At 46.9% G+C, this 27830-nt stretch overlaps 1 protein-coding gene across 3 annotated transcripts in view; it reads left to right on the top strand.

Annotated features, from left to right (window-relative positions):
• The window catches only part of CCDC112 (coiled-coil domain containing 112), a 184218-nt gene that overhangs the window by 32983 nt on the left and 123405 nt on the right, over window positions 1-27830 (top strand). For all 3 annotated transcript variants that reach the window (XM_078675520.1, XM_078675521.1, XM_078675519.1), the window contains one exon: window positions 8733-8854. In XM_078675520.1, the coding sequence (XP_078531646.1) occupies window positions 8733-8854 (122 nt within the window). The remainder of the gene's footprint in view (window positions 1-8732; window positions 8855-27830) is intronic.

Genomic DNA, 27830 nt, shown 5'->3' with positions numbered 1-27830 from the left:
TGTACCTACTACTTTTTACGGACCTCATAGATCCTTGCCCTTTTCAGTTTTTATATAATCAGACATCCTGCTGACTTTTAAGAATGTCCTCATAAAATAACTTCCACTTTCACTAAGCTCCTCACTACTAGAGAAGAGGATGCTGCCAATTACTATGCTGTAAAGAGTGCCCTCATCTATGGATTCAGCTTAACTACTGAACAGTTCAGAGTTAAGTTCAAGGACACCGAGAAGGCGCACACTCAAGACTGGATTGATTTAATAGACAATGCCATTAAGGCTCTGGAAGGCTGTCTTCATAGAAGCAAGGTACAGGATTACACAGGATTGTACAATTTGCTAGTGAGGGAGCACATCTTTAATAATTGTCCAACTCAACAACTGCACCAGTATCTGGTAGACTGTGATCTGACCTCTCCCCAAGAATTGGGAAAGAAGGCGGACAAATGGGTTTGTACCAGGGTTAAGACTAAGTCTCAAGGTGGTGGTGACCAGAAGAAAGATTCTTCCAAGTCCCAAGAGAAAAGTGGGGAAAAGTCTAAAGAGATGTCCTCAAGAGACTTCTTCTGGGGGTGGGTCCCAATCCTTTCCCTCTAAGAAACCCTATTGCTATCTTTGGAAAGAGAAATGCTGTAAGGCAAGAGATTCCAATTGCCACAAGGCCAGCAACAAGGATACCACCACTACTACCACTCCTACCACTACACCCCCTAGTGCCCCTAGTAATAGCACTCCAAGTAGTAGTAGTGCACCCAAGAGTTTAGTTGGGGTCTCATGGGGTACTGAGGTGGAGTTGGGCCTAGTCTGTAGTGTAGTTCCTAAATTCCCAATAGGCTCTGCGGATTGGAATAATATATCCAATAGATGTGACGTAGGACTTAAGTCGACTAGGTCTCTATCGAACATATTAGACTTAATTGTGAGTGCCAGCTAGCTCAGAGGTCACGAGAAACGTTCTCGAATACACAAGAAGGGATTTGTTTCTGACAACCGCATAAACATGAGAACTTTGTTTCCCCAAGATAAAACGTATCTTCAGAGTCGTGGAAACAATAGATAGATATTTTACTCAAGTCAATCGTGCATGCTTCGTTTCACCAGAGGTGCAGAGAAATAGAGAGACGGGCGTTTTCAATAAAAGTATTTATTGAACAGTCTTCTTCCTCATGCAAAAGAAATGCACTGCTATAATTGTAATACTGGTTGCAAAGTATAATGCGTACAGTAAGAAGAGTATTATAAAATAATACTGTAAAAGCATGGTATGGTTTCTAAGCCATAAAATACATACATAAATACCAAAGACTAAAAGTACTCAACTGGTGCTTCTAAAATACGCCTACCCCAATGTACCTAGCCTAAGTCTAGTACGAGGGAAGAAGTAAGTATGGTGTAGTAAAGGTTTAGTTTCTTTGCCAAGAATCTATCCAGGATTTCTCTTGGGGTCTAATCAGCTCTGTGCCTTGGTTTTAGACTGAAGAAGGTCTGGTATCTCTGTCTCAGGACTCGATTTCCCAACACCCCGCAAGGGGAGCTTGGAAACACTGGAGCTGGATTCTCAGTGAGAGAAAGGCAGCCTCTCTGTCAGTGCGTCAGCTGGAGGGTCGGCTTCCTTTGGCATTTTGCTGTAGCGAGCTGCGTCGGGCAAGTAAATAGTTGAACTGCTCCAACCCACAGTGTGTTTGCTGGGGTAAGTAAAGGCATATTTATACCTTGAAGGTGCCTGGTTTGACGTAAAGTCGGACATAATAACATCACCAAAGAACACCAAGGAAATGGCAGTTCTTTGAAAACTCCATGATTCCTAGGACAAGTCAATATTCAAGAAAGGGGTTGTCCCTGTCTGCTGAAGGCGAGTTTTCCAAGAAATCGTTGTGGCTTTTTGGAACTAGTGGAAGTAGCCATGCCTGTATTTGGACTGGATGGGTTATGTCTAAATATGGTTATGATTTCTATGCCTATATAAGGGTAATGTGAATTATACCTATATAAGGGCATGAATCGGGAAAATTGCACTAGGGTCCTATAAACGCTATACAACAAGTCAGATCCCCTACACAGGCCACCTTAGTATGCGATGGTAGCATGGGTTTTGACACTTTTACTGTAAGTCCCAGTACCTTGGCAAGTACATACAGGAATCTCTGATCAATGACCAGAAAGTTGTAGCCTGTAGGGACATGGACTAGTGGCACCAGGGTGACAGGAAAACTTGTGTCCCCCCCCCTTCATTTTTTACCTTTACCTGGATACAATTGCCAGGTGACCAACACTGATGGTGTTAGAACAGATCACTCCATGGCAGTAGTCATTCTCAGCTGGGGAGGTGTAACTGCCCCATAAAAGGTGACAGTATCCCCCAACCTGCCTGTAGATTGCCTGCTGGGCAATGATCTCGAGATTTCAGCCTGGGCTGAAGTAGAACTCAGGACCAATCTAGAGATGATAGGCCACCCTGAGTAGGTTGGTACAACCCCTAGGACACAAGGCTAACCACCAAGAAACCAGGAGCAGTGGAGCCTAAAGGCATGGCCCTCCCCGCTCCAACAGAGAGCACAAGGGAGGAAGAATAGTCGTCCTCCCCCCCCAGACCTTAGGTGAGGTTCAGCGTCAGGAACTGATCCTGGTCCTTGTGAAGAAACTGCCCCAGAGGAGGTCAGGCCTGTCCTGACAGAGCCAGTGAGGGCAGAGGAGCCTTCCAATGGGGTGCCAAGTCTGGAGCATGCACCATGACGCTCTCTGCCAAGGGCCCACTGCCAAGAGGAATCCCCTCCTCCACAGATTACGGACCCCCAGCCTAGTAGTACTAGCCAGGCGGATAGTCCTCCGCAATCTGAGGGATCCCTCTTACCCATAACAAGTTACATGCCCCAAAGGGACTCTGTTGGGCAAAGCAAGACGTGGGGCAAGACTGTCCCACACCTTCACTGGCCCCACAGGGTTCCAGCCATACAGGGTCAACCAAAAGCTGTAATTAGCAAATGGTTGACTCCTAGGGATAAGTACAGGTCAGCCATAGAGAGGAAAGCCTTTCCTGTGGCCAGTGCTCTGAGGAAGTTGAGAACAATATTGTTAGGGCTTCCCTTTCATAGTCCGACACACCACAATCCCCTCTCTTGGCTCAAAAAGTTGACAGGTAGACACCCCTAACTTTTTAGAAGATCCAAGCCCCTACAGGGGAGGAACTTCTCAGTGGACTATAGCACAGTGAGTATCCCTGCCAGTGCAAGAACCTCATTATCTGGCCACTTACGAAATAAAGACTCAACTGGGCAAGGTTAACCTTATCTCCTTTCGTTTGAGGGGTTTTGTAGGAAAGTAGGATCCTTCTAGCATGGTTACCCCACTTTTTGGCTGGTATCAGTGTTTTTTGGATCAGTCTGACTGGGATCCTACTAATTAGGACCCCAGGCACTGTGCTTTCTCCCTAAATTTGACAATGGTAAGAACTTTGGTACGATCCTAATTGGCTACTGGTGCACCCTTCTAACTCCCTAGTGTATGGTACTAAAGTACCCAGGGCATAGGTACACCCTGTGTGAGCGGGTGCTAGCACCACTCACCACAGATAAAAGTGTCCTTATATCTGAGGTCACTGCACTGAAAACCTATAAGTCACCCCTAAGGTGGTCTTTCAATCCAGAAGGCAGGATGCTTGTTTATAAGTGTGAGGGTGCCCTGCATGAGCAGGACATCCCGTTCAAACCTAGGAGTCGATTCTCCCAGCTTTGTTAGTGCGGTCAGCCATTTTATACATATAGTGGACATCAAGTCAATTACAAGATGTCTAACTATGTCTTGGCTGCACCGAATCCAGTCATGTTTGGTATCAAACATGTTGGGATCCTACCCCAAAACCGATTCAAGTGTTTGCTGTAGGATCCCATGTACTGAGCCCCTCTGTGTTCCCGGTACCAGCCTTTCAGGGTCTAACAGCAAGCTAGTGCTACTGCTGACCACATACATGATTCTGTCCTCCTGCTGCTGAGCCATACTTGAGCAGGGGAAGGTAGAACAAAAGGTTTCCTGTCACAGTGAAGTGTGACCACCTCCCAGACAGGACTTTGTGTATTGGGCTGGGGTGGGTGAGCTTCCCAATGCCACCAGGCTGCTTAGAAGGGCACATTTGGTGCCCTCCTTGCATACTCCAGTTGAAACCAGTTCAGGGAGCCATTGGCTCCCGCTCTGGTTTGGAACTGGACAAAGGACATGTGAGTATCCTCCCCTCTGTCCAACCCCTTCTCTGGGAGGGACCCCCTGAATCGTCCCAACCCTTTCCTTTGGGTATTTAAGGGCTTACCTGTAAGATTCGCCGTGGGACAAGATTCAGGTCTGAAACCACTTCATCTTCAACCTTCTGGGCACTTTGGATTTCGTGGGACTATGCTGTGGGAACCGAGACTGCACCTGGAAGACTCCTGTTGCTCCTGGTCTTGTTGTCCTGCTGGTCTTCTGCGTTGTCTGTGCCTGTGCTCCATCCAGGTTGTGTATGTAAGTTGTGTTTGTGGATCCATAGAGAACACACATCAGCATAACCCAGATTTAACAAAAAACATATGTACATAAACTAAATGAGATCTGTTGGCTTTAGCACTGGTGTTTAGCTGCTTCAGTACTTGAAACAAAAGTCATTCTTTAGGTGAAATGATATAGATAGAAGCTTCAGTGACCAACTATACAGCCAGCTTTGTCAGCATTTTAGCATTTATTCAAATGTACTCTTTGCTAGGGAAACAGTAGAGAGTGCTGTTGGGCTTCAACATGTCCCTGTGTTAATCATTTGTAAGGCTGCAATCTGGAAGTCTATCCACACTTTTGCTTCACATTACTGTCTAGACTCAGTATATAGAATGGAGACAATAGTTGGTTAAGCTGTCCTCCTAGATCTTCTTGGAAGAGTTCTTGCTTTATTCCATTTGAGCATTGAGACTGCTTTTCTTTTTGCGGTGAGCGCTGTGTGCTGGCTTATGGCCTCATTTAGAGATTGATGGATGTAGACATCTGCCGACAAGCGACGGATGTCCCATTCTCCATATTTAGTTTGCATAAAGGTCCTGCACACTCTAAATAGGGCAGACCGACAACCACCTCTTTTTGACAGATGTCCTGCACCCACCAAACTAATGTAGTAGTGCACAATGTATATGTGTTTGTCATGAATTCTGGAAATTGTAATACTTCTGGCTATTAACATGATGCATCAATGTATGGCCAATGCATTGCAGACTGCAGTGTGAAACGGTTTATTTGATGCTCTGAAGCAGCAGTCATGGTAACGGTCCTTGCACCTGTTAATTGCCGGGTTCGTTCCACTCTACATCTGTTTTAATTGCAATCCCTTTTCAAATGTGTTTGCACAGGTATCGCAAAATAACGAGGCACTCATAATTGAGCCCTTATTGTCATGGCTTGATTAAAATATTGTTGCTTTCTTTCATTGATGCTTGTAATTACTGACCAAGCATGCCAGTGTGTTCCTTCTTTTTCTTATTGTGCTGTTATCTTACAGAGTGTTTACATGTTAATGTTAACTGGGATTTATAAAGCGCATAATCACCGACCGGTTTCTTAGCGCCTTGAGAGAGTAGCTAAACCCCGCCAACGGTAGGTTGTACATACTCCAGATCGGAGCCTATGTTGTACCCAAGCCTCTGTAAATAGAAGAGTCTTGAGTCTTTTCCTGAATGGGAGAAGGGCGGATTCCTTACGTAGGCTCTCTGGTAGCTCATTCCAAAGTTGAGGGATTAGTACAGCGAAGGCTCTGCCGCCTTTAGAAGTTGTATTGAATCGCGGACAGGCCAGTAGGCCTGCCTCGGACGACCAGAGGGTACGTCCTGGCACATAGCTCCCTAGGCGCTCCTTAATGTATACTGGGGCCTGACCATGCAGGCCTTTGTGGACGATGCAGAGGCCCTTGAACCTGGCTTGCTGTTTAATGGGGAGCCAGTGCAACGGCTGCAGTAAAGGTGTTGCATGTGCGTGTCTTAAGAGCCAGAAGATCAGCCTAGCTGCGTCGTTCATGGCTACTTGTAGTTTACTTAGCAGCTTCTCAGGAAGTCCAATATACAGGGCATTGCCGTAGTCCAGACGAGACACAATCATTACCGACACCACCATCTGCAGCGTGGCGAATGAGAAGAGGGGTGCCAGTTTCCGCAGTTTTCTCAGTAAGCCCACACAGGTCCCGACCACGGTGGACAATTGGTTCGACATGGTGAGCTTGGCATCTGTTTTGATGCAAAGGCTCTTTACGACAGGGACTGGTGTTGGTGTGGTACCCAGCTCTTGTGGCCAAAAGAGGTCAGTCCAGGGGTTACTCCCGGTGGTAATGGCTAAACCTCTGTTTTGTGTGGATTGACTTTAAGCGAGTTGGCTGTCATCCAGTTGACTGTATACCTAAGTATATTTTGCACACATGTGTGGGCATTAGAGGAGTTGTCAATCTGTAGGATTAATTGTGTGTCATCTGCCTAGTTGAACACCTGGCAGTCCAGCGGACCAGAGCGGACACAAGTGGCCGAAGATAGATCTAAAAGAGAAGGGGGGACAGCGCTGAACCTTTGGAAACTCCACAGGTCAGTGCACCGATGCTGGACACACGGTCTGCTAGTTGGATCCTTTGTGTCAGATCTGTCAGGAAGGAAGCAATCCATTGAAGTGCCAGCCCACAGATACCCATCTCGGAGATCCGGGACAGTAGTTTGTCATGATTGACCCTATCAAACGCCGCTGGAAGGTCTAGCAGGACTAGGGCGCACGGCTTCCTGCTGTCTGCCGTGAGCCTGAGCTCATCCAGCACCGACAGCATCACCTGCTCTGTGCTGGGGTGGACCCTAAAGCCTGTCTGCCGCAACAGGAGTAGCTGTTGTTCCTCCATGAAAAGTGATAGGGATTAAAGTACATGCTGTTCCACTACTTTCGCCAAGTAGGGAAGCTGGGAAATGGGCATATAGGTTTTAAGACTGGCTGCATCTGCCCCAGGCTTTTTCAGCAGGCGGGTGACCCTGGCCTCCTTGAAGTTAGTGGGAACCCTATCCATATCCAATGATCGATTGATCAGGTCAAGGACCTCTCTCTCTATCCCAGGAACGGCCATTCTGAACACCCTTGGTGGACAGGGGTCTGCTGGCGATTCTGACTTGATACAATTTGTCAAATGGGACAAAGAGTCTCGGTCTAACCTCGGGAAGGTGGAGAGAGTCGCCGTGGGCACATTGCACTGGTTCCTCCGCCAGAGAGTTCTGGCTGGTAGATGTGTTGCTTATGCCAGTTAAAATATCCGTGACCTTGTGTAGGAAGAAAGATTGGAACTGGCAATGGATTTCTGCTCCTGTTTTTGACTAAGTTCCTATAGTATTCTGAAGGCTTCTTTCTGCTTATTATCGGCGTCCCTGATCCTGGCCTCGGAATATTCGGCCTTCCTAGCCGTGATGGCTTTTTTGTATGTGACTAACATGGCTTTGTATTCTACAAGTGCCTCTGGGTCGTATGATATGCGCCTTTGTCTCTCGTGTTGGTGTAGGGTTTATTTCTTTCTCCTCAGGTTCTCAGTGAACCAGGGGCCCCTTTGCCCTTGTTCCTAGCTCTTTCCCTCCAAGCTGGTGCCACCTTTTCAACAGCCTCTTTCAGCCTGCTAGTGAGCGACTCTCTCCTGATCACGGTTTCCCGTCAGGTGCCTCTTAGGGGGGTTGCTGCACAGAGTATCCACTAGGCTGCCTGCCACAGTTTTATTCCACCTTTGCACAACTCTCCATTCCGGGGGTGGCTGTGCGGGCTGTCTGGCTTGAGGGACCAGGCACCTGATCAGATAGTGGTCCGACCAGCCGCAAGGTCTGATGCCTGTCAGGCTGGCCGGTGGCTGGGTGGTCCAGATGAGATCTAGGGTGTGTCCCTTGTCATGGGTGGGGGAGTCTACAAGCTGTTGTAACTCCATTGTGGTCATAGCTTCCTCTAACTGGCTGGCGTGTGACTCTTTGGGTGACTGGTCCCAGTGGTAGTTGCAGTCCAACACCAGGAGGAGTCATTGGACTAATTCCGTGAGTAGCTTGTTAAACCAAGGAGTCGACCGAGGTGGGGGGAGGGGGGGGCGGTACACCACCAGTAGCGCCATGCAAAAGGAGTTGGAGCTAAATTCTGCCCCTAAAATTTCCGCACCATAAAGGTTCTCTGCAACAAGCCTATCTACTGTTAACCGTTTGTTATAAAACATTGTTACATCCCTCCCCCCTCTTTTCTCTTCCTGCCTGTTGTGCCATAGGACATCATATTCCAATGGAAGGGCTGCTACAATATGTGCAGTAAGAGTTCTTACTTCGTCAGAATTCTTCTTCTACTCATACTGTTCCATCTTTCGGATCAATTTCTCCATTGGTTAGCCTTTGTGTTAATTTGTTTACACCTTTTACACTGTTCCGATGCTCTGAGTGTGGAATGCAGAATTCCGAGATGTCGAGTGATGGTTGTAAAGCAAGATTGAAGCAGTTTGCAGCAGTATTTGAATGTGTCTAGGTGCTGGCACTGGTGTGTCCTTACTGTTAGAATGGTTCACATAGTGGGAATATTTACAAGGAAGCATTTTGTTAAGGGGATCTTTGATGTTTCATCTACCTTGACTTTGTGAGAATGCTCATATGGTACTTGTCAATTGTGTGCGACTGCCTTCAAGAACTTCTGTTTTCTAGGTTAGATGCCACTATTAGGTTCAAATAATCATACCATATTTTTCTTCTCAGAATTTCCAACCTTGAAAAAGACAAAAATGGCCATCTGTACAGCAAGAAAAGTGATTTCAGGACTGAGTATAGCACACTGGAAGAGCTGGAGCATAAATTATTTAACAGCAGGAAAGCAGAAAGTATGATTTTTTTCTTTTCTCTTCATTATGCTTGCTAATCAATCCCCCGTGGTTATTGTTGGGGCATTTGTAACTGTTGTCATTTTCATGGGGCACCCTTTGATGTCAATGTATGGATGAGCTGAGTATACCTTCATGTTTAATCTGATTACAGTGTCACACAACACTTAGGTATACGCTCTTTCCCCAGGCCTGAGAGTAGAACATTAATGGTTGATGGCTTGGTCACAGTATGTTTAAGCTACATTAATAGTGCTCCTCAGAGGAATTGAAACTACGCCACAGCCCTTACCTCAGTTTCCTCCATAGGCAGCCCACTCAACTGTAAGATGCCCTTGATGACTTTATCCTGCCGCACCATACTGCTCTGACACATCAAGATTCCAAATCTCTATTTTGGTTAAGATTTACTGCACCCTGCTGTAAACAGTGCAGTAGTACGACGCCTGGAATTACCAAAACTACGAGGTGCCGTTTACCGGCTGCTATATAACTGCACCTTACTGAGTTTCATAGCTCACAATGGGGGATAATACTGCAGTACCATTTGTTCCCCCATTTGGAGGTGAGAAGGATTTCCATGGTATTGTTCCCTCCCACAAATTGCTCCAGAATTCCTGTCGGGGAAAAACCTTATGTGTAGTAATTACGGCACTACTCAGAAACACTATTTGGGAGCAAATTCTCATTTGTGCAAGAGTAGGATCTCAACATATTCTGTAATGAAGCCTCAAAACTTGTGACTCTTAGGAAATAAAGCAACACCTTATGTGTAGTAATTATGGCACTACTCAGAAACCCGATTTGGGAGAAAATTCTCATTTGTGCAAGAGTAGGATCTCAACATATTTTGTAATGAAGCCTCACAACTTGTGACTCTTAGAAAATAAAGCAACACAAAAAGATAATGGATGGATTGCTGAACATTGTAAAATATTCACCCCCAGTACAGAGATCTGAGCCTAGATCAATCTTTTTTTTGCTCACCTTGCCTTTCCAGTTTGGACCCAGGCACATGCAAATCCGTCTTGACCCTGCTCCTCCCTGGGAACAGTCCAGCCTGAACTGCCAAGCCAGGTCCTCTCTGGACCGTAAAGAAGTATCCTGGGACTGGTTTAGGGGTATGGGCCCTCATCAGCCAGACTGACTAGCTTGAATCCAATAGCATAGTGAGCACAAGACCACTGTCTAATCATCTTTTTGTGTTGCTTTAATATATATATATATATATATATATATATATATATATATATATATATATATATATATATATATATATATATATATATATATATATATAATTAATTTACATCTTGTGGAACTTTTGCACTAAGCAATGTAAAATCGAAATGCACCGACTTGGGACAGCAAGCTGAAAATAATGCCATTAAACAAGATTGGAATAAACGGCAAGTCCCTAAATAACTTTCACGATGCATTATGGTGCCTGTAGTATGCTGAACAGGCACGTGACAATTGAGTCTGTATAATGTGCTCACCTGTGATCAAGACGTAAGTAACGTCGAAACGCATAAGGAAATGAGCAAGTTGCACAGGATGTGACGAATAAAGTCCTCTGCATCACCAGACACTGTGGGCTCTCTTTTTTCGGAGTGGTTGCAAGCGCAGTTTCTCCAGGATCTCCGTTCCTGGCGAGAGCCCGCCCTGCAGGACCGGTGGTCCCCGGTAAAGCGGAGATGTTCTTTTGGATATATATGTATGTGTATATATATGTATGTGTATATATATATATATATATATATATGTATGTATATATATAGATAATGAAGCAGTCCTAGTCCCGTTCAATGATGGCGGAACCGAAAGGTCAAGACCTCAAAAGCCTCACGCCCAGCAAACAGCAATAGCCTCGAAATAATCAGCAATCCAGGAATGGATAACAGGGAAGACGATTTATTCAGTAAAGGTGACGCGTTTCGCTCTACACGAGAGCTTGTTCACACAACACGTCAGGAACAAACAAAGCATATAAATAGTAATAATGAACAAAGGACAATCGAAAGTGACCATTAGTGCACGCCTTCTCTGAATAATAAACATAATGAAAGGACTGATAAAGTGACCAGTGTTATATGTATGTATGTATATATATGTATGTATGTATATGTATATATATATATATATAACAAAAGAAGGCAGAGGCCAGAGGGGATTTCTGAAGGAAATGCATTTCGGTCTAACAGACCTTATTATTATTATTATTATTCTGAGTTTTGTATAGCGCCTGGTTACCAATAGGCATCCCAGCGCTTACCAGAACATAACACTACTAAAAAGATGCAAGGATTAAACGGAAAACAAAAAAGTTTTTAAAAGCTTACGGAAGCGAAGAAGACTAGCCTCTGAGCGCAGATGTAAGGGCAATGAGTTCCACAAGGAAGCCACATTTATTGAGAACCTTCTGCCACCAGTTCTTGCCTTTTTCACCCTGCCAACCTGAAGGAGATGTTGGTGGTCAGAGCGAAGTGAACGAGAGGCCTTGTAGGGCTGGACCATCTCATCCAGAATGGGTGGACCGACTCCGTGCAGAACTTTGTGGGCAATGCAGAGTGACTTGAATTTCACCCTGTCCCTCACAGGGAGCCAGTGCAATGCCCTCAACGCTGGACGGGCAGATTGACGCCTAGGGAGACCCGTCAAAAGCCTAGCAGCCGCGTTCTGCACATGCTGCAGTCTGTTCAGACCTTCATCAGCGCCCAATGCCGTGTCCTTTACAATTGCTGCTCACACTGCGTAAAATACTTGACTGCACTACTTGCTCCTCCCCCTGATGCTGTAGGCACACCTGCGCAGCTCCAAGTTGGTTCGGGGAACTGCAATTCCCAGCATGCACTGTCTCGGCAACAATCTGGTCAGTGGCGTGAGGGGGAACTTGCTCGACTGTAGGTCCGTGCTGTCACAGGTGAGTTGGAAGGGACAGTTAACATCACCCCAAAGTTCGCAGTCATTCCTCTTTGTCCCCGCAATACTGCCACAGCCATTTCCTTGATGCTGAGAAAATACGAGAGAGCTGCCAAATGCGAGGCGTGTTGCTCATGGAAATATAATACCTCCTTCCTCGTGCTGCAGCATCAGGTTCCTGGCGGACACCGACTCTTGTTGATCCCTCAACTACAAACAGTGCTGAAACAGCGGAACACCAGTAACAGAGTCGGGTCGCTTCTCGTGTCAGGGCCTTCTGAATCGCGCCTCTGGCTGGCGCACAGTCTATGAAACAAACTTCTAACAAAAGAAGGCAGAGGCCAGAGGGGATTTCTGAAGGAACAGCTAGCTTTATTTCAGGATGACGCCAGCAGCGACAAATGCATTTCGGTCTAACAGACCTTCATCAGCGCCCAATGCCGTGTCCTTTACAATTGCTGCTCACACTGCGTAAAATACTTGACTGCACTACTTGCTCCTCCCCCTGATGCTGTAGGCACACCTGCGCAGCTCCAAGTTGGTTCGGGGAACTGCAATTCCCAGCATGCACTGTCTCGGCAACAATCTGGTCAGTGGCGTGAGGGGGAACTTGCTCGACTGTAGGTCCGTGCTGTCACAGGTGAGTTGGAAGGGACAGTTAACATCACCCCAAAGTTCGCAGTCATTCCTCTTTGTCCCCGCAATACTGCCACAGCCATTTCCTTGATGCTGAGAAAATACGAGAGAGCTGCCAAATGCGAGGCGTGTTGCTCATGGAAATATAATACCTCCTTCCTCGTGCTGCAGCATCAGGTTCCTGGCGGACACCGACTCTTGTTGATCCCTCAACTACAAACAGTGCTGAAACAGCGGAACGCCAGTAACAGAGTCGGGTCGCTTCTCGTGTCAGGGCCTTCTGAATCGCGCCTCTGGCTGGCGCACAGTCTATGAAACAAACTTCTAACAAAAGAAGGCAGAGGCCAGAGGGGATTTCTGAAGGAACAGCTAGCTTTATTTCAGGATGACGCCAGCAGCGACGAATGCATTTCGGTCTAACAGACCTTCATCAGCGCCCAATGCCGTGTCCTTTACAATTGCTGCTCACACTGCGTAAAATACTTGACTGCACTACTTGCTCCTCCCCCTGATGCTGTAGGCACACCTGCGCAGCTCCAAGTTGGTTCGGGGAACTGCAATTCCCAGCATGCACTGTCTCGGCAACAATCTGGTCAGTGGCGTGAGGGGGAACTTGCTCGACTGTAGGTCCGTGCTGTCACAGGTGAGTTGGAAGGGACAGTTAACATCACCCCAAAGTTCGCAGTCATTCCTCTTTGTCCCCGCAATACTGCCACAGCCATTTCCTTGATGCTGAGAAAATACGAGAGAGCTGCCAAATGCGAGGCGTGTTGCTATATATATATGTGTGTATAAAAGAAAATTCCATCCATCATCTTTTTGTGTTACTTTAGTCACCCCAAGTGAGAAGGGTAAGCCCAGACATTGGTCTTGTAATCACTATGCCATTGGATTCCCTACTCACTTGATCACGACCGTGATCAAGTGAGTAGGGAGCTCACGAAACGCGTTGGTTTTACGCTGTGAAGTATGCTGTATTGATTTAACCAATAAATCTATCAGTTTCTTTAAAAAACTTGGACTGGAGTTGCGGCTTCTTTTGGCTGGAGCGCGGGAGGTCCTGGGCTCAAGCAGAGATATAATATGTTGCGGTTTGGTTCTACCGCGCGAAGCAACGCACTTGCCAGTAGCGCCTAAAGTGAGAGGAGAACGGAACCATCTGGGATATATATATATATATATATATATATATAACACTTTATATTTATTTTACAACCATAGAAATCAATGCAATTCATGTTAGCAAAGAAAAACTACCCATTGGAAGCCTTCCACATACCTCTATTTATTAGGAAAGGGAATATGAGGATTGTTAACCAATAGGCTGCATTTAAAGTGTAAGCATAAAACTGGCACTGTGCCTTTAAGAACCTCACTGTACCCCCTGTTTCCCATCATACCCTACATGTGACAGTTAGTCAGTTAATTTTTCTGGCTCCTCCAGTTAGGATCCTGGAGCACTAAGTTTTCTTTTTTGACTAAGATAGACAGAAAAATCTTTTCAGAACAGTTTCTAACCATTTACACTTGATAGTTGCCCCATTACATCTGCACCTACTAAGGATATTTAAAGCTTTTAATTTACAGTATGACGCTTGGAACCCACTTAGGGCACTGAACTTTTTCGCTTTAAGGACTACATGTCCCGTCAGGCAGCAAACAAACACGCACTTAGCGAATATCACGAGGGGCAATTATCCAATTAAAACATGCCTTGCATAAATGAAGAAAGCGTCCGTTGCGTCATCTGTATGCAAATGCCTTTGAAAAAGCGGCATAGAGCCGCGAAACGCGTCCGGCAAAGAGACTGTTGGCAGAAGTTACTGGGCAAGCTGATTGTGAAAGCCGGATGGCGGGCGAACTGTCGTGTGCTTCCCTGAGCTCCCTGGGCATTTGTTGAATGATATATATATATATGTATATAAAAGAAAATTCCATCCATCATCTTTTTGTGTTACTTTAGTCACCCCAAGTGAGAAGGGTAAGCCCAGACATTGGTCTTGTAATCACTATGCCATTGGATTCAAGCTAGTCTGGGTGATGAGGGGCCATACCCCTAAACCAGTCCCAGGATATATATATATATAACACTTTATATTTATTTTACAACAATAGAAATCAATGCAATTCATGTTAGCAAAGAAAAACTACCCATTGGAAGCCTTCCACATACCTCTATTTATTAGGAAAGGGAATATGAGGAATTGTTAACCAATAGGCTGCATTTAAAGTGTAAGCATAAAACTGGCACTGTGCCTTTAAGAACCTCACTGTACCCCCTGTTTCCCATCATACCCTACATGTGACAGTTAGTCAGTTAATTTTTCTGGCTCCTCCAGTTAGGATCCTGGAGCACTAAGTTTTCTTTTTTGACTAATATAGACAGAAAAATCTTTTCAGAACAGTTTCTAACCATTTACACTTGATAGTTGCCATTATCTGCTATTTATACCGACAGCCTTAGTTCTGACAGAAAGCATTTTGTATTATGTCACAAATGCCTTCACTCTTCGTGAAGTGTCCTTCCTGCGGGAAGAAGACGACCCAGACTGACCTTCATGCAGTCTGCATTGTATGCCCACCGGAGTTCCACCATCCTGACTCCTGCCCTCACTGCCAGAAGCTATCAAGGCATACCTTGAAGGACAGAGAGAAGATAAGACTCCATGGACTCCGGGAGAGAGGATGGTCCATCAGAGGCCTTGGAAAATATCTATCTTCTTCTAAAGAGCCCTCCTTTCGTGCAAAAACAACGACAGAGAGGAAGCTCTCAAGAAAAATGACAAAAATGCTCGTCCTGGTCGAAGTTGAGATGTAGGACATTGAGAAGATTAGCTGTTTGTTCTCTGTCGAGGACACCATCGAAGGTGGGGTCGGCTCATCGCTCAATGTCAGAACACAAGAGGGCTTCGCCTGCCAATGTCGAGCTACTCCTCGGCTCCAAGATATCCTTCGCCGTCAAGGTCAACGTCGGCAACGAGAATCTATCCATCGATGTCGGAAACCCATATGACATCGAGACACTGTACACCGTCTAGGCAATCTGTGCCTCTCACAAAACAGTCATCAACGTCGAAACCTCAGTCAACGTTGAGGCCTAAAGAAACACCCCAGGCGACGTTGAAAGAAAAACCGCTGTCAACGTCGACTCACACAAAAAACTTGCAAAAAGGACCTAAAATATCATCCCCAGAGGTCCAAATTGTTGCAGAGGACTAGGCGCTATCAAGACTTTGAACACCTTTTAGGTGCAGATCACAGTCTATGGCTACCATCTCACCAATGTGGCTGGAAAGCTTAAAGAAAGGACCAGTGCTTGTAAAATCCGATTCTAAGTCTTCTTTGGCATTTTAACCTTCCAGGCCTCATTCACCATCTCCCAAGAAAACACCTCCACCACGTTTCTCACCAAGTGCTGTCTTGGTTCCTCCTACGGCTACGAGTGCCACACCACCTAGGAGTTCATCACCACCACATCCAAGGTCTAGAAGTCCTGTGCTTTATCGCTCTAGATCTTGCACGGCTTCCTCCAGACTCTGACCACCATCTTGATTTACATTTTCTAGGTTATCAGTGAGAGACTATCCTTCTACTCTCTCGGACACTCCACCAGCACGATTATCACTGGTGGATTACCTACTGACATTCAGACTGAACTTAGACATCCCAGTGCAAACTACAACATCCTCTGTGATTTACGAAGCCCAACATCACAGGACAGCGCCAAGACCGTTCTTTCCTCTTGTGCCTGGTCTTCCAGAACCAGCAATGCAGCAGCCTTGAGATCCACACTGTCGCGGATCCTGAAAAAGGATAAAGCTCTTGATCAAGACTCCCTATTTTTCAGGGCTGACCCGCCTCCGGATTCGGTCATTGTGGTAGCTGCACGAAAGTCCAAATCTGTGGTATCTTCTTCATCCTCAATCCCACTGGACAAAGAAAGCAAACCGATGAATGACAACGGAAAAAAGCAGTGCAAGGAAGTGTTTAAGTGAGAATATAAAATTAAGTGAGACTGAGTTTTCTTCTACTCAGTCTCACTTAATTTTATATTCTCACTTAAACACTTCCTTGCACTGCTTTTTTCCGTTGTCTTGTTATACTGCTTCCGCTCACTAGATTAAAACGGTGGGTCTTCTTACTCTCACAGTCACCTTTTTCATCCCACATGACTGTGAATGCACTGACTCCTGGGTAAGGAGAACCCAAATGATGTAAATAGGGCGGTACAGTTAGACAACTGATGGGAATATTCTCACCCTAAGTGTGTACTTCACGTGAATGAGGTGTTCTTTCATCACGTGGTGTCATTAGTTAACATAGCTACCACCCTTCTTTAGTTGTCACGTCAACAGCTGTGTGTGATCTGATCTCACTTTTTAGACTCCTAGATACCTCTTTGTGTTGAATCAGTTAGGTAGGGGCATGTGTCTAGTATGAGTCGGTAAACAAGCCCTGAGACCCCCTTCTATGTAGTCTGTGTATTCTTTCTTAATGAAAGTGGCCTGGTCTCCAATCAGATCATCAGCACAGCTGCAGATGCATCAAATCTGGCAACACATGGATATCCACATGGTATATGTGCAAGAATGTCTTCCTGACTACACCTCATAGGGTTAACGCCTGTGACTCAACTCCCCAAAAAGAACCTTTCATTCTCTGCTAAGACCCTCTTCAGTTATGATGCGGGTTAAGAGATGTCCAGGAAGAAGACTGAGCTGGACATTTAATGATGTATTCCTTAAGAAGAAGAAAGAGTTCCGTAAGTGTTACATGCCCTACAATAGGAGGTTCTTCCAGCAGAGGGTTCAAACCCCTCACTGGCAGTAGCACCAGCACCAAACAAGATCCAATTTCCACCCTTGTTTGCCATCTGGAGAACTAGGCACCCAGCAACAACAGCAGCCTTCAGCACCAGGAAAATATGCTGCAAAGCAATGAAGTGTTACTTCTCTCCTTCACTGTTCCCCGCTCTGGAGGGTGGAGGTATTGTCAATAACTGGGAAGAGTGGCAATCCATTACAAAAGACAGATGGGTCTTGTGCAGAATGGCTACTCTCTCTCCTTTAAGTTCCCTCCTCCGATGGTCCCTCCGGCAAAAACATCCCAGTACTTGCAGTCAAAAATCAACACCATAATGGAAAAAGAGGCAATAAAGGAGGCCCTGTGTCATCAAAAGGAATCGGGGAATCTATTACTGTTACTTTCTAGTAAAAATGAAAGGACCAAAGCAAGAGATCAGACCCAGCCTGGAACTTGGAGTACTGAACAAGTACATATGCAGAGAAAAATTCAGAATGCTGGCTCTGCACCAAATCTACCCACTGTTACAGCAAGGGGATTGGACGTGTGCAGCCAACCTTCAAGATGCACATTTTCATATCCCGATCTCCACAAAGCATAGAAAATTATTTAGTTTCAAAGTGGGATCTCGCACTGGCAGTACAAAGTATTCCCATTCGGCCTCAAATCAGCCCTACAAACATTCTCAAAGTCTTTGTGTATCCTTGCTTCGAGGACTGGCTGATAAAACGCTCCTCCATTCCAAAGAAAGGAGCATTTTTGTATTTGTGTAGAGACTCTCACTAACCTGGGTCTTCAGATCAACTTCCAAAAATCAACAGTTGACCCAGTCCAAAAACAACAAGACGTAGGGGCCACACTGGATACACAATCTGCAAGAGTGTATCCTTCAGAGGAGAGACTATCATCCTTAATTCTGAACAATTGCACTCTTCTGCAGTCTCATCATCTTACTGCAAGCCGGATAGAGCCCCTTCTGGGGTCAATTTCTTCTTACATCTTCATAGTACCAGACACAAGGTTGCACATGAGGCTCCTACAGCAGTGTTGGGAGGATCAGAGGTACCAGCTTTCCAACCGCTGGGAAGACAAACTCTCATTATCACAAGCTGCACAGCCATTTTTCCAAAGGTGGTCTTAGTGGAACAATCTCATTGTAGGTCTCAGTGGAACAATCTCATGGGGGGGGTACCATTTCACCAGGAACCACACAGTCAATCACGGATTACAGACGTCTCCTTCTAGGAATGGGGAGTTCACTTGGGTTCCCTGCATACTCAGGGTGTGTGATCAAACAGAACAAACGTATCACATCAACATGCTGCAACAGAGCGGTTCACCTGGTTCTGAACTTTTTCATTCCAGCACTCATGACCAACTGCATCCTTGTCCAAACCGACAAAGCGACAGTTGTTTATTACCTGAACAAGCAGGGAGGAACTCACTTTTTTCCTCTCTCCCAAGAGGCCCAGATCATCCGGAAATGGCAACTAGCCAGGAATCTCACAATAACTCAACTCAAAACCCGCAGGCAGACAATCTCAGTCACAATTTCCAAGACTATCACGAATGAGTTCTCAACAGGGGCGGTGTGAACCCCCTGCTTTGGCAGCTACAGCAGGGTTGGAGCACTTTATGAGCTTCTTCTGTTTGCACCTCAGCAGACAAAATCTCATAATTAACACGATGGAGGAATTCAGCATCAATAGAAGAGCATGCCGGAGCAACGAAAAACAAAAAATGGTAACTATAAAAGGGAAAGAAGGACTGAATATTGAATAGAAAGAAGGGAAGAAGCTAGGAATGAGTAGGCTGATTATTGTGTGGGTCAATGGATGAATGGATGAAATAATAAGTGAATGAATAGGTAGATAGACAGGTGGCAGGATGGCCCGGTGGATGGATCAGTGAATCAATGGATAGATGGATGGACAGGTGAAAGGATGGTAGAATAAAGAGATGGATGGATGAGTGGGTGAAAGGATGAGCAAATGGATTGCAGAGTGGACGGATGAGTGGAAGGATGCACTGTGGATGGATGGCAGAGTGAATGGAAGGATGTAGATGGATAGCAGGGTGAATGGATAGATGGATGAATGGCAGAGTGAATGGATGGATGGCAGAGTAAATAGATGTCAGAGTGGATGGATCTGTCGGTGGATGGCTGAGTGGATGGATTCATGGAATATGGAAAGATTGACTGATGCATGAAAAAAATGGATGGATATAAGAATGTAAAGGTGAAATTATGGATACCAGTGGGTGGATGGAAGGGTGAAAGGATGAATGGATAGATGTATGGATGGAAGAGGCAGGGGGCCTCTTCTAGGAAGGGGTCAGCTCACATGCTTTGTTTACTTTTTGCCACCAGAGCTTTCATTTCAAAGTGGGGGGGGGGGTACATTAATCTCCTGGCTACTCCCTTGGTTCTTAACAACGACGTCTTGCAAGAAATCTTCCGGGAATGGGGATATCCTCACATCGACATTTGGCAGATGTCACAACAGAAAATGCTACAACTACTCATCCAAATACTCCCAGACAAGGACACATGGGAATTCCTGTTTGATAAGTTAGTCAGGGATATTTCTCTATGCATTTCCACCAACTCCTCTCATTCCAACAGTGATTCTCAAGTTATACCGATCTCACACCAGGATGATACTCATAGCCCCAAAGTGGCCTCCCCAGTGTTGGTTCACAGACCTTTTATATTTTTCGTAGAGGCCCCACAAAAGGCTTCCCTTCCAACAGAATCTTCTGTTCAAGTTCAGAGGACAGATACTACATACCAATCTCTCATCCCTGAACTTGACAGCATGGCTCCTGAATTCCTTGAATATGGACATTTATGGTTTTCCAAAGAGTGTATTGCTAGGAGACCCTCCACTAGATGTTCACATGCCTTTAAATGGAAGAGGTTTTATTTGTGGTGTACACAAAATGATCACAACCAATTTCATGTCACTAGGATGTACACATCCCATCTCTTTCACTTGGCTAAATCAGGCTACAATTATCTTCCATCAGAGTACACCTGGCAGCCATTACAGCTTACAGAAATCTCCCTCACAGACATCGTTATTCATACTCCCAGTGGTAAAAGACTTTCTTGAAGGGCTTAAAAAGGTGTTTCCCCCAGTCAGGAATCCCTCTCCGCCATGGAAACTCAAGATTATCCTTTCCAAATTGATGGGGCCTCCATTTGAGGCAATACATAAAGCCTCTTTGCAACATCTCACCTGGAAAATGGCTTTTTGGTGGCAATCGCTTCCATCCGTAGGATAACGAAAATTCAAGCTCTCTGTTAAAAGTTACCATATACTGTCTTTCACTCCAATAGAGTCATTTTGAGGAATCATCACAGTTTCCTCCGAAAGGTAGTCTTGGAGTTTCACATCAAACAGGCAGTCTCTCTGCCTACTTTTTTCCCTAACCCCTCAAATCCAGCTGAAAGGTCACTACATTCACTGGATGTTAAGAGAGTGTTAACATTCTCCTTAGACAAGACCAAGAGTATCAGGAAACTGGATCACCTCTTTGTTAGCTATAGTCCAGTGCAAACAGGTTTAGCCTCATATAAACAGTCGATTTCAAGATGGATTGTTTCATGTATAATACTTTCTTACCAGCTAGCTAAAAAGTAATTGCCTGCTAGACCTCGAGCACCCTCTACTACCTCTTCACTCGGAACTTAACACTTGACTGACGCACCCGTCTTTCTGCACGTTACCTCGTGCTTCATCCCTTCCACGCCCAGAAGACCGAGGGGATCTGGTAGAGCATTATTAGTACTTATCCGTGAATTTTCTATTGAAACCCCAAACTCGAGGGTTACCGCCATTTTACTTGTTCACTTACGCACTGAAGAATTCCGTGCGGGAAACGTTACCTCATCGCCATTCGTGTTTATCCGGTCCTGAGCCCAGTCGGGTTGGAATTATCACAGACTAAGCGACCTTCGGTCATTTCCTAATTGTATACAGCCCTGAAGAGTCGTAGGCGGATTGTGCCACATACGACGAAGCACGTGTCGGCTGGTCCTTCTTGTGTCTGAACATTAAAGAGACACTCTACGACAACGTTCATCTATCCTGTCTCAAAACTTGAATCACAATTGTATTTGGCATGCCTTTGTCTCCACATTTCCATTAAGCCATTTTCAACTCCATTTTTCACTTATTTAGAGTGTGCATGGGCATCTGTGTTTTCACCCTCTACTAGTGGAAAGACTGCTACTGCAGCTCTGTTGAGAAATGTGCCAATTGATGAAATCTGTAAAGGCGCTACCTGGAAACCTGCCAATAACTTTACTAGACATTACTGCCTGGATTCAGATGCTAGGGCAGACACTTCAGTAGGACAGGCTTTGTTGAGGAGTGTTTTTGGTTAAATGTTGGTGCTGTTTTCTGCTTCTAAGTCCGCTTGTTGTGGGATGGTCTCTCAATTCTATTCAATGCTATTAATCAGGATCCCCTGGAAGAGAATGAGAGAACGATATATTGATTACCTATAATCCAAGTTCTCTTCCAGGGAAATTCTCATTAAAGTCGTAAGCGACCCACCAACCTCCCTGGACTGACGCAATTACAGCTCTCAACATGTTCTCTATGCAGGATTCTTTCGTTTTCTGTAAAAATGACCTGACCTGACTCACCTGTGAGGATGATGTGGGGTTATTAAAGCCACAGTTGCCAGTTTTATGCTTACTCTTTGAATGCAGCCTATTGGTTTACAATGGCTCATATTCTCTTTCCATTTTAACAGGTTTGTGGAAGGCTTCCTGTAGTCAGTTTTTCTTTGCTAATAAGAATTGCATTGAAGTCTATTGTTTAAAAAGAAAAGTAAATGGCATCTTGCCATTTTTTACCATTTCTATAGGACACACGCACACACGCACACGCACACACACGCACACCCCCCCCCCCTTAATTCTATCCACCCTTTTGCTATATGTTACTATCTAGACTAGAATAGACACAAATCTTTGGTCAAGCAGTTCTCAAAAATATTTTTGGAAGAGTTTCTCCCACATACCATTTGAGCATAGCGACTGCCTTTTCTCTTGGGTATGAGCACGCTATGCTATTTTACATGCATGGCTATCACTGAAGAGTCTACGATGCGGAAGGGGAAGTTGCTTATTTGTAATCCTAGTTTTGCCTTTTAGAAACCTTTATTGAAGTCATGGCCACTTTTTCCCTGTCTGTTCTCCTAATGGTGGGAGCACATAAAATGTTGCTGCTTGTGTTTTTTTCTGACCTAATTCGTACTTTATATATTTCATGTAGAAAATGAAGCAATCTGAAAGAAACACATTAGTTATAGATTCCTTACCTTAGAATTACCCCCAGGCGTAAGACTGGATCCGGAAATATTTTCGTTGGCAGTACCTCTGTGTGTCGGAAGGTGGCGTTGGTCGGCTCCGTGTTCGTCGTTGGCGTTGTTTAACCGGGATGACATTGGGGTAGTGACTTAGATGCCGCCCTCGTGCGCTGACTTCAGTTCTTTTTCCGCACCAGTCAGAGCAGATCCGCAGAGAGCGGTACCTCCAGTCACTTTCTGACTGACTTTTTCTCGACTTTTTCCACTTCTTTTTTGAGTCCATCGACTCCTGGTGCACGAGGGATGCCCGGCTTCAAGGCATGCAGTTCCTGTAACCGACTGATGTCGGTGACGGATCTGCACTGCATGTGCCTCTTTTGCCTGGAGCGCGACCACAACCCCAAGTCGTGCTCCGACTGCCAGTCGATGGTGCCGAAGGCTTTGGGGTAGCGTTCCCTAAAGCTGCTTGAGCACCGGCAGTCAGCTCCGTACCATTCGAGGTTCCGGTTGCGAGGGAGGTCGAGGGACCAGTCGCGAAGCCACCACCATTCATCCAAGTCATCGAAGTCTTCGCACTCAGGGTCGGGGAAGTCGAAACATAAGAAGAAGTCGAAGATCATCGTCGCTCTTCGGCTTCTCCTTGTCAGTCAGCCAACCCGATGAGGGATGCAGGTGGTGCCCCTCCTGGGGCTCCACGTGCAGAGCCCTAAGTTTCAATTCCGCGTTTCCCTCCCTTCCAGGGACCCGGAGTGACTTCTGCCCAGCTTCGTATGTTCTACGAGGCAATGCATGCCATCTTTGGGAGGCGCAAACCTGCCGGTGTGCTTTCTGGCCCCGTGGACTTGGTTGGGGGGCCTAGGCCTTCTCTGTCGACGGCTCCGGCCCGGTTGACCTGATTTATCCTCCACCAGCGCCGTCCCTGGCCTCCATCCTGACGTGGACCTGGAGCCGTACCGGCATCGCCCGACGCTGAATCTGGCGCCGGGAGGGGTTTTTGTGCCCCTGTTCACTCCTGGGGTCCCTTTTAGGCCAGATTGGCTTCCAGAGGATGAGGAGGAGGACTGGGAGGTGTCAGGTAACCCTCTGACTGACCAGCTAGACAGCGAACGGGACTGGAGAGAGGAACTGGGGGATGCCAGTGGTCTGGACACCTCCCCTGATCTTCGCATGTTGTCTCCTCCAACAGTGACTACCGTGGAGGAGGAAGCTTCATACGCAGTGGTGTTGCGTTGGGCAGCCGAGTCTCTCAACCTCGAACTCCCTACGGTGGCAGTCAGGACGAACCTCCTGACAGAGGTGCTTCAACCGGCGGCGAGCTGTTCGGAGCCTCTGCTTCTGTTCAACGAGCCCTTACTGACGTCCTTTTGGGCACCTGGTCCAGGCCCAACACGGGGGCTCCCGTGGATAGGATGATTGCCCGACGCCACCGCCTGGCTCTTGGCGACCCCACTTTCCTTTCCCAACACCCCATCCCTGAGAGCTTGGCGGTCCAAGCCTCTACTTCCAAAAGCGCATTCCCTACCACTCCACCAGAAAGGGAATCCAAGAAGCTGGATCATCTTGGAAAGAAGATTTTTTTCTTCCGCCAGCTTGGGACTGAGGTTGGTAAACACTGCATGTCTATTGGGCCGTTATTCCCACTCTCTGTGGGACTCTGTTGCGCAGGTGCTGCCTTAGTGTCCGGAGAAGGCCTGGACAGTGCTCTCCCAGGCTATTGCCCCTGGGAGGGATGCGGCCAAGTTTACCATTCGTTGTGGACTGGATACTGCCGACTCCCTGGGTAGAATGATTTCTACATCAGTAGCTCTTCGACGCTACACCTATCAGCGACAAAGCGGACAATGCTTTAGAGCGTTTCAAGGACTCACTAGCTACAGCCAAGTCCTTGGACCTCTCCAGCCGCCCTGCGCAGTCCGCTTTTCGCCCCTTTTGTGGCTACGGAAGGGGTGCCCCGCTACGTCCCGCCCTGAGCCACAGGCCGCAGCAAGTTACCCAACCTTTGCGCGGCTGGGGACGTGGAAACAATCGTTGTGGTTCCGGGGGCCAGCGGGTGGGCCAGTCCACCATCCCCTCCTCTGTAGCAGCCTCCAAACCTTTCCTAGTCCGACATTTCAGGCCCATCAAACACCAGTGGGCAGCAGGATTCGCCATCATGTCCCCCACTGGCGCACCATCACGTCGGACAGGTGTGTTTTGCAGATCGTCCGCAGGGGCTACTCCCTTCCTTTCGAGGCTACCCCTCCAACCATGCCACCGCAATACCAGAGCATGTCGGAGGATCACCTAGCCATTCTCCAGCAGGAAGTTACGGCTCTCTTGACCAAGGAGGCCATCGAGCGCGTTCCTGTCCCAGAAGTAGGTTGTTGTTGTTGTTCTCACTACTTTCTGGTTCCCAAGAAGGACAAGGGCCTGCGTCCTATCCTGGATCTCAGGAACGTCAACCGCTTCCTCCGGAAGGAGAAGTTCAAGATGTTGACATTTGCTCAGGTCTTGTCTGCCATCGACCCGGAAGACTAGATGGTAGCGTTGGACTTGCAGGACGCCTATTTTCACATCCCCCTCCTGCCGGCCCACCGGCGTTACCTGAGATTCATGGTAGGCCACGAGCATTTTCAGGTCACCATGCTCCCCTTTGGCCTTACCAGCGCCTCTCGGGTGTTCACGAAAGTGATGGTGGTGGTCTCAGCTCATCTGCGCAGATCAGGGGTTTCAGTCTACCCCTATTTTGACAACTGGTTGTTAAAGGCGGGCTCGCCCCAGGCAGTCGTCTCCCACCTCCAGACTACGGCCAACCTCCTGCATTCACTGGAGTGCTCCATCAGTGTGCCGAAGTCACACTTGAGTCCCTCTCAGAAGCTCCTCTACATCGGAGCAGTTCTGGACACAACACAGGTTCGGGTCTATCCTCCCGAACTGCGAGTCCGGGATATGATTCCGATATTTCAGCCTCTATCCCGGGTATCGGTCAGACTGACCCTGAGGCTGCTGGGCCTCATGACCTTCTGCATCCTGCTGGTAGATCATGGCAGGTGGCATCTGCGGTCTCTGCCGTGGGATCTGAAGTTCCAGTGGAGGCAGCATCAGGGGAATCTGTCCGATTGCGTTCAGATCTTGGAGGGCACTGCACGACAACTGCAGTGGTGGCTCACGAACCAGGATTGGGTCAATGGCAGATCCCTCTCCCTTCCCCAACCAGAAAACACAGTGGTGACGGATGCATCCCTTATGGGATGAGACAGCCACATGGGAGAGGCGGAGATTAGCGGTCTCTGGTCTCAGTCAGGGTCCGGGCTCCATATCAACCTTCTGCAGCTCCGGGCGATCATTCTTGCACTGTCCGGGGAAGAGTAGTGCAGGTGTTCACGGACAACACCACCGCCATGTGGTACTGCAACAAACTCCGCTGGGTGGGGTCGTGGACCCTATGTCAGGAGGCCCTCTGCCTCTGGACATGGCTGGAACATCAGGGCACATCCCTGGTGGTTCAACACCTGGCGGGTTTCCTGAATGCCAGGGCCGACTAACTCAGCCGCAGGTGCATGATGGCCCACGAATGACGTCTTCGCTCGGAGGTGGTGCAAGGTCTCTTTCAACAGTGGGGAGAGCCTTGGTTAGATCTATTCACCACCGAAGAGAACGCGCAATGTCAGCAATTCTGCATGTTGGAATTTGTAAGGCGGCACTCACTCTGTTACGCTTTTTATCGCGAGTGGAGCTGCGGTCTGTTGTACGCCTTTCCGCCTATACCACTTCTGCCCAGAGTGCTGAAGAAGATTAGGCGCGACCGGGCCCAAGTCATCCTGGTGGCTCCGGATTAGGCACGAAGAGTCTGGTATCCCGAGCTGCTCAACACGGCCATTGATCCTCTGACCCGTCTGCCTCTTCGGGAGGATCTTCTGTCGCAGCAGCAGGGTACGGTCCTCCACCTGAACCTGTCCAGCCTCCACCTCCTTGCGTGGAGTTTGAGCGGCGACAGTTGATGTCATTCGACCTGCCTCCCGAAGTCTGCGATGTAATCTTGGCAGCCAGGCGCCCCTCCATTAAATCGGTTAACGACTGTCGGTGGAACAAATTTGTGGCGTGGTGCACAGCAAAGGATGTGGATCTACTTTTTGCCCCTCTTTCTGAGGTTCTTTTGTTACTTCTTCCTTTGGCCCAGCAGGGCTCTGCTCTGGGCACTATCAAGGGCTATCTCTCAGCCATCTCTATTTTTCTTCGGCTTCCAGATCAACCTTCCCTGTACAGAACTGATGTCAGCGTGCGAGGGCGGGGTCTAATTAGCTACTGCAACGTCATCTCGGCGACACGACGCCAATGACAAACGCGGAGCCGACCAACACCACCTTCGGGGACACACAGGTACTGCTGACGAAAAACTTTCCGGATCCAGTCTGACGCCTGGGGGTAATTCTAATGTAAGGAATCTATAACTAACTAATGTTTCTTACAGATTTATCGTTACCGGAGGTAAGTAACTTGTTCTTCAGCATTTGTGTGGCTCCTTGGGGATTATAAACAATAAATATAAATTAAGAGACACCACTTTGCTAGAGTTTCAAGGTCTGAAGGTTGGTGGACTTGATGATGATGAAGTTCACAGTGAGATCTAGTAAAATGAGGGCGGCCCCATAACCAGTATCTGTGTCCATCCTACGGCTGTCAAGTACAGACAACAAAACTTGCAAGGTACTTCTTTACAGATGGCTGCATCAAATGCAATGGTTTTTGTATTTGGCTGCAATCTTTGTGTAAACTAATTTTTATGACTGGCTGAATTCATTGAGTATCCTGCTACACATCTGTTTGGAACTTTACGACTTTGAAGGACGCAATTTGACGTTGGAAACTCAGGTCCTTGCGAGAGCTTTTTGATGAATCTACAATCCTTGATGACTGTGTAGAATATTGCCTTTCTAGTCTATCTTCAACAAGTTACTGTTCTACCTTCTTAGTATAATTGCTTTAGCACTATGCAAATAGGAGTTCTCTTCGCCGTCTTCAGTAGCTTTTGTGTAGGCTGAAGTTTCTTCACAGATTTCCTCCTTGCCTTTTGCATGGCTTGTGATGGGTAGCTTTTGTCACTGTGGGGCTAAGCACCCACCACCAGTGCACTTAAATGAATTCATGGTGTGTGCCTTCTCTTTTTTTAAACCAGCTGGTGATATGTATCCTTACTTTTTACCTTAAGACTGCCTTACCCTTTCACTTTCCAGTACCCCTTATATGTATATCAAGAATAGGTGGAAGATCACTTGACTTACCCTGCCATCAGAACCTGAAATGCATTCCC

Source organism: Lissotriton helveticus, chromosome 2_1 (genome assembly GCF_964261635.1).
Source record: "Lissotriton helveticus chromosome 2_1, aLisHel1.1, whole genome shotgun sequence".
NCBI classification, from domain to species: domain Eukaryota; kingdom Metazoa; phylum Chordata; class Amphibia; order Caudata; family Salamandridae; genus Lissotriton; species Lissotriton helveticus.
This window is presented reverse-complemented; position numbering and strand designations above follow the sequence as displayed.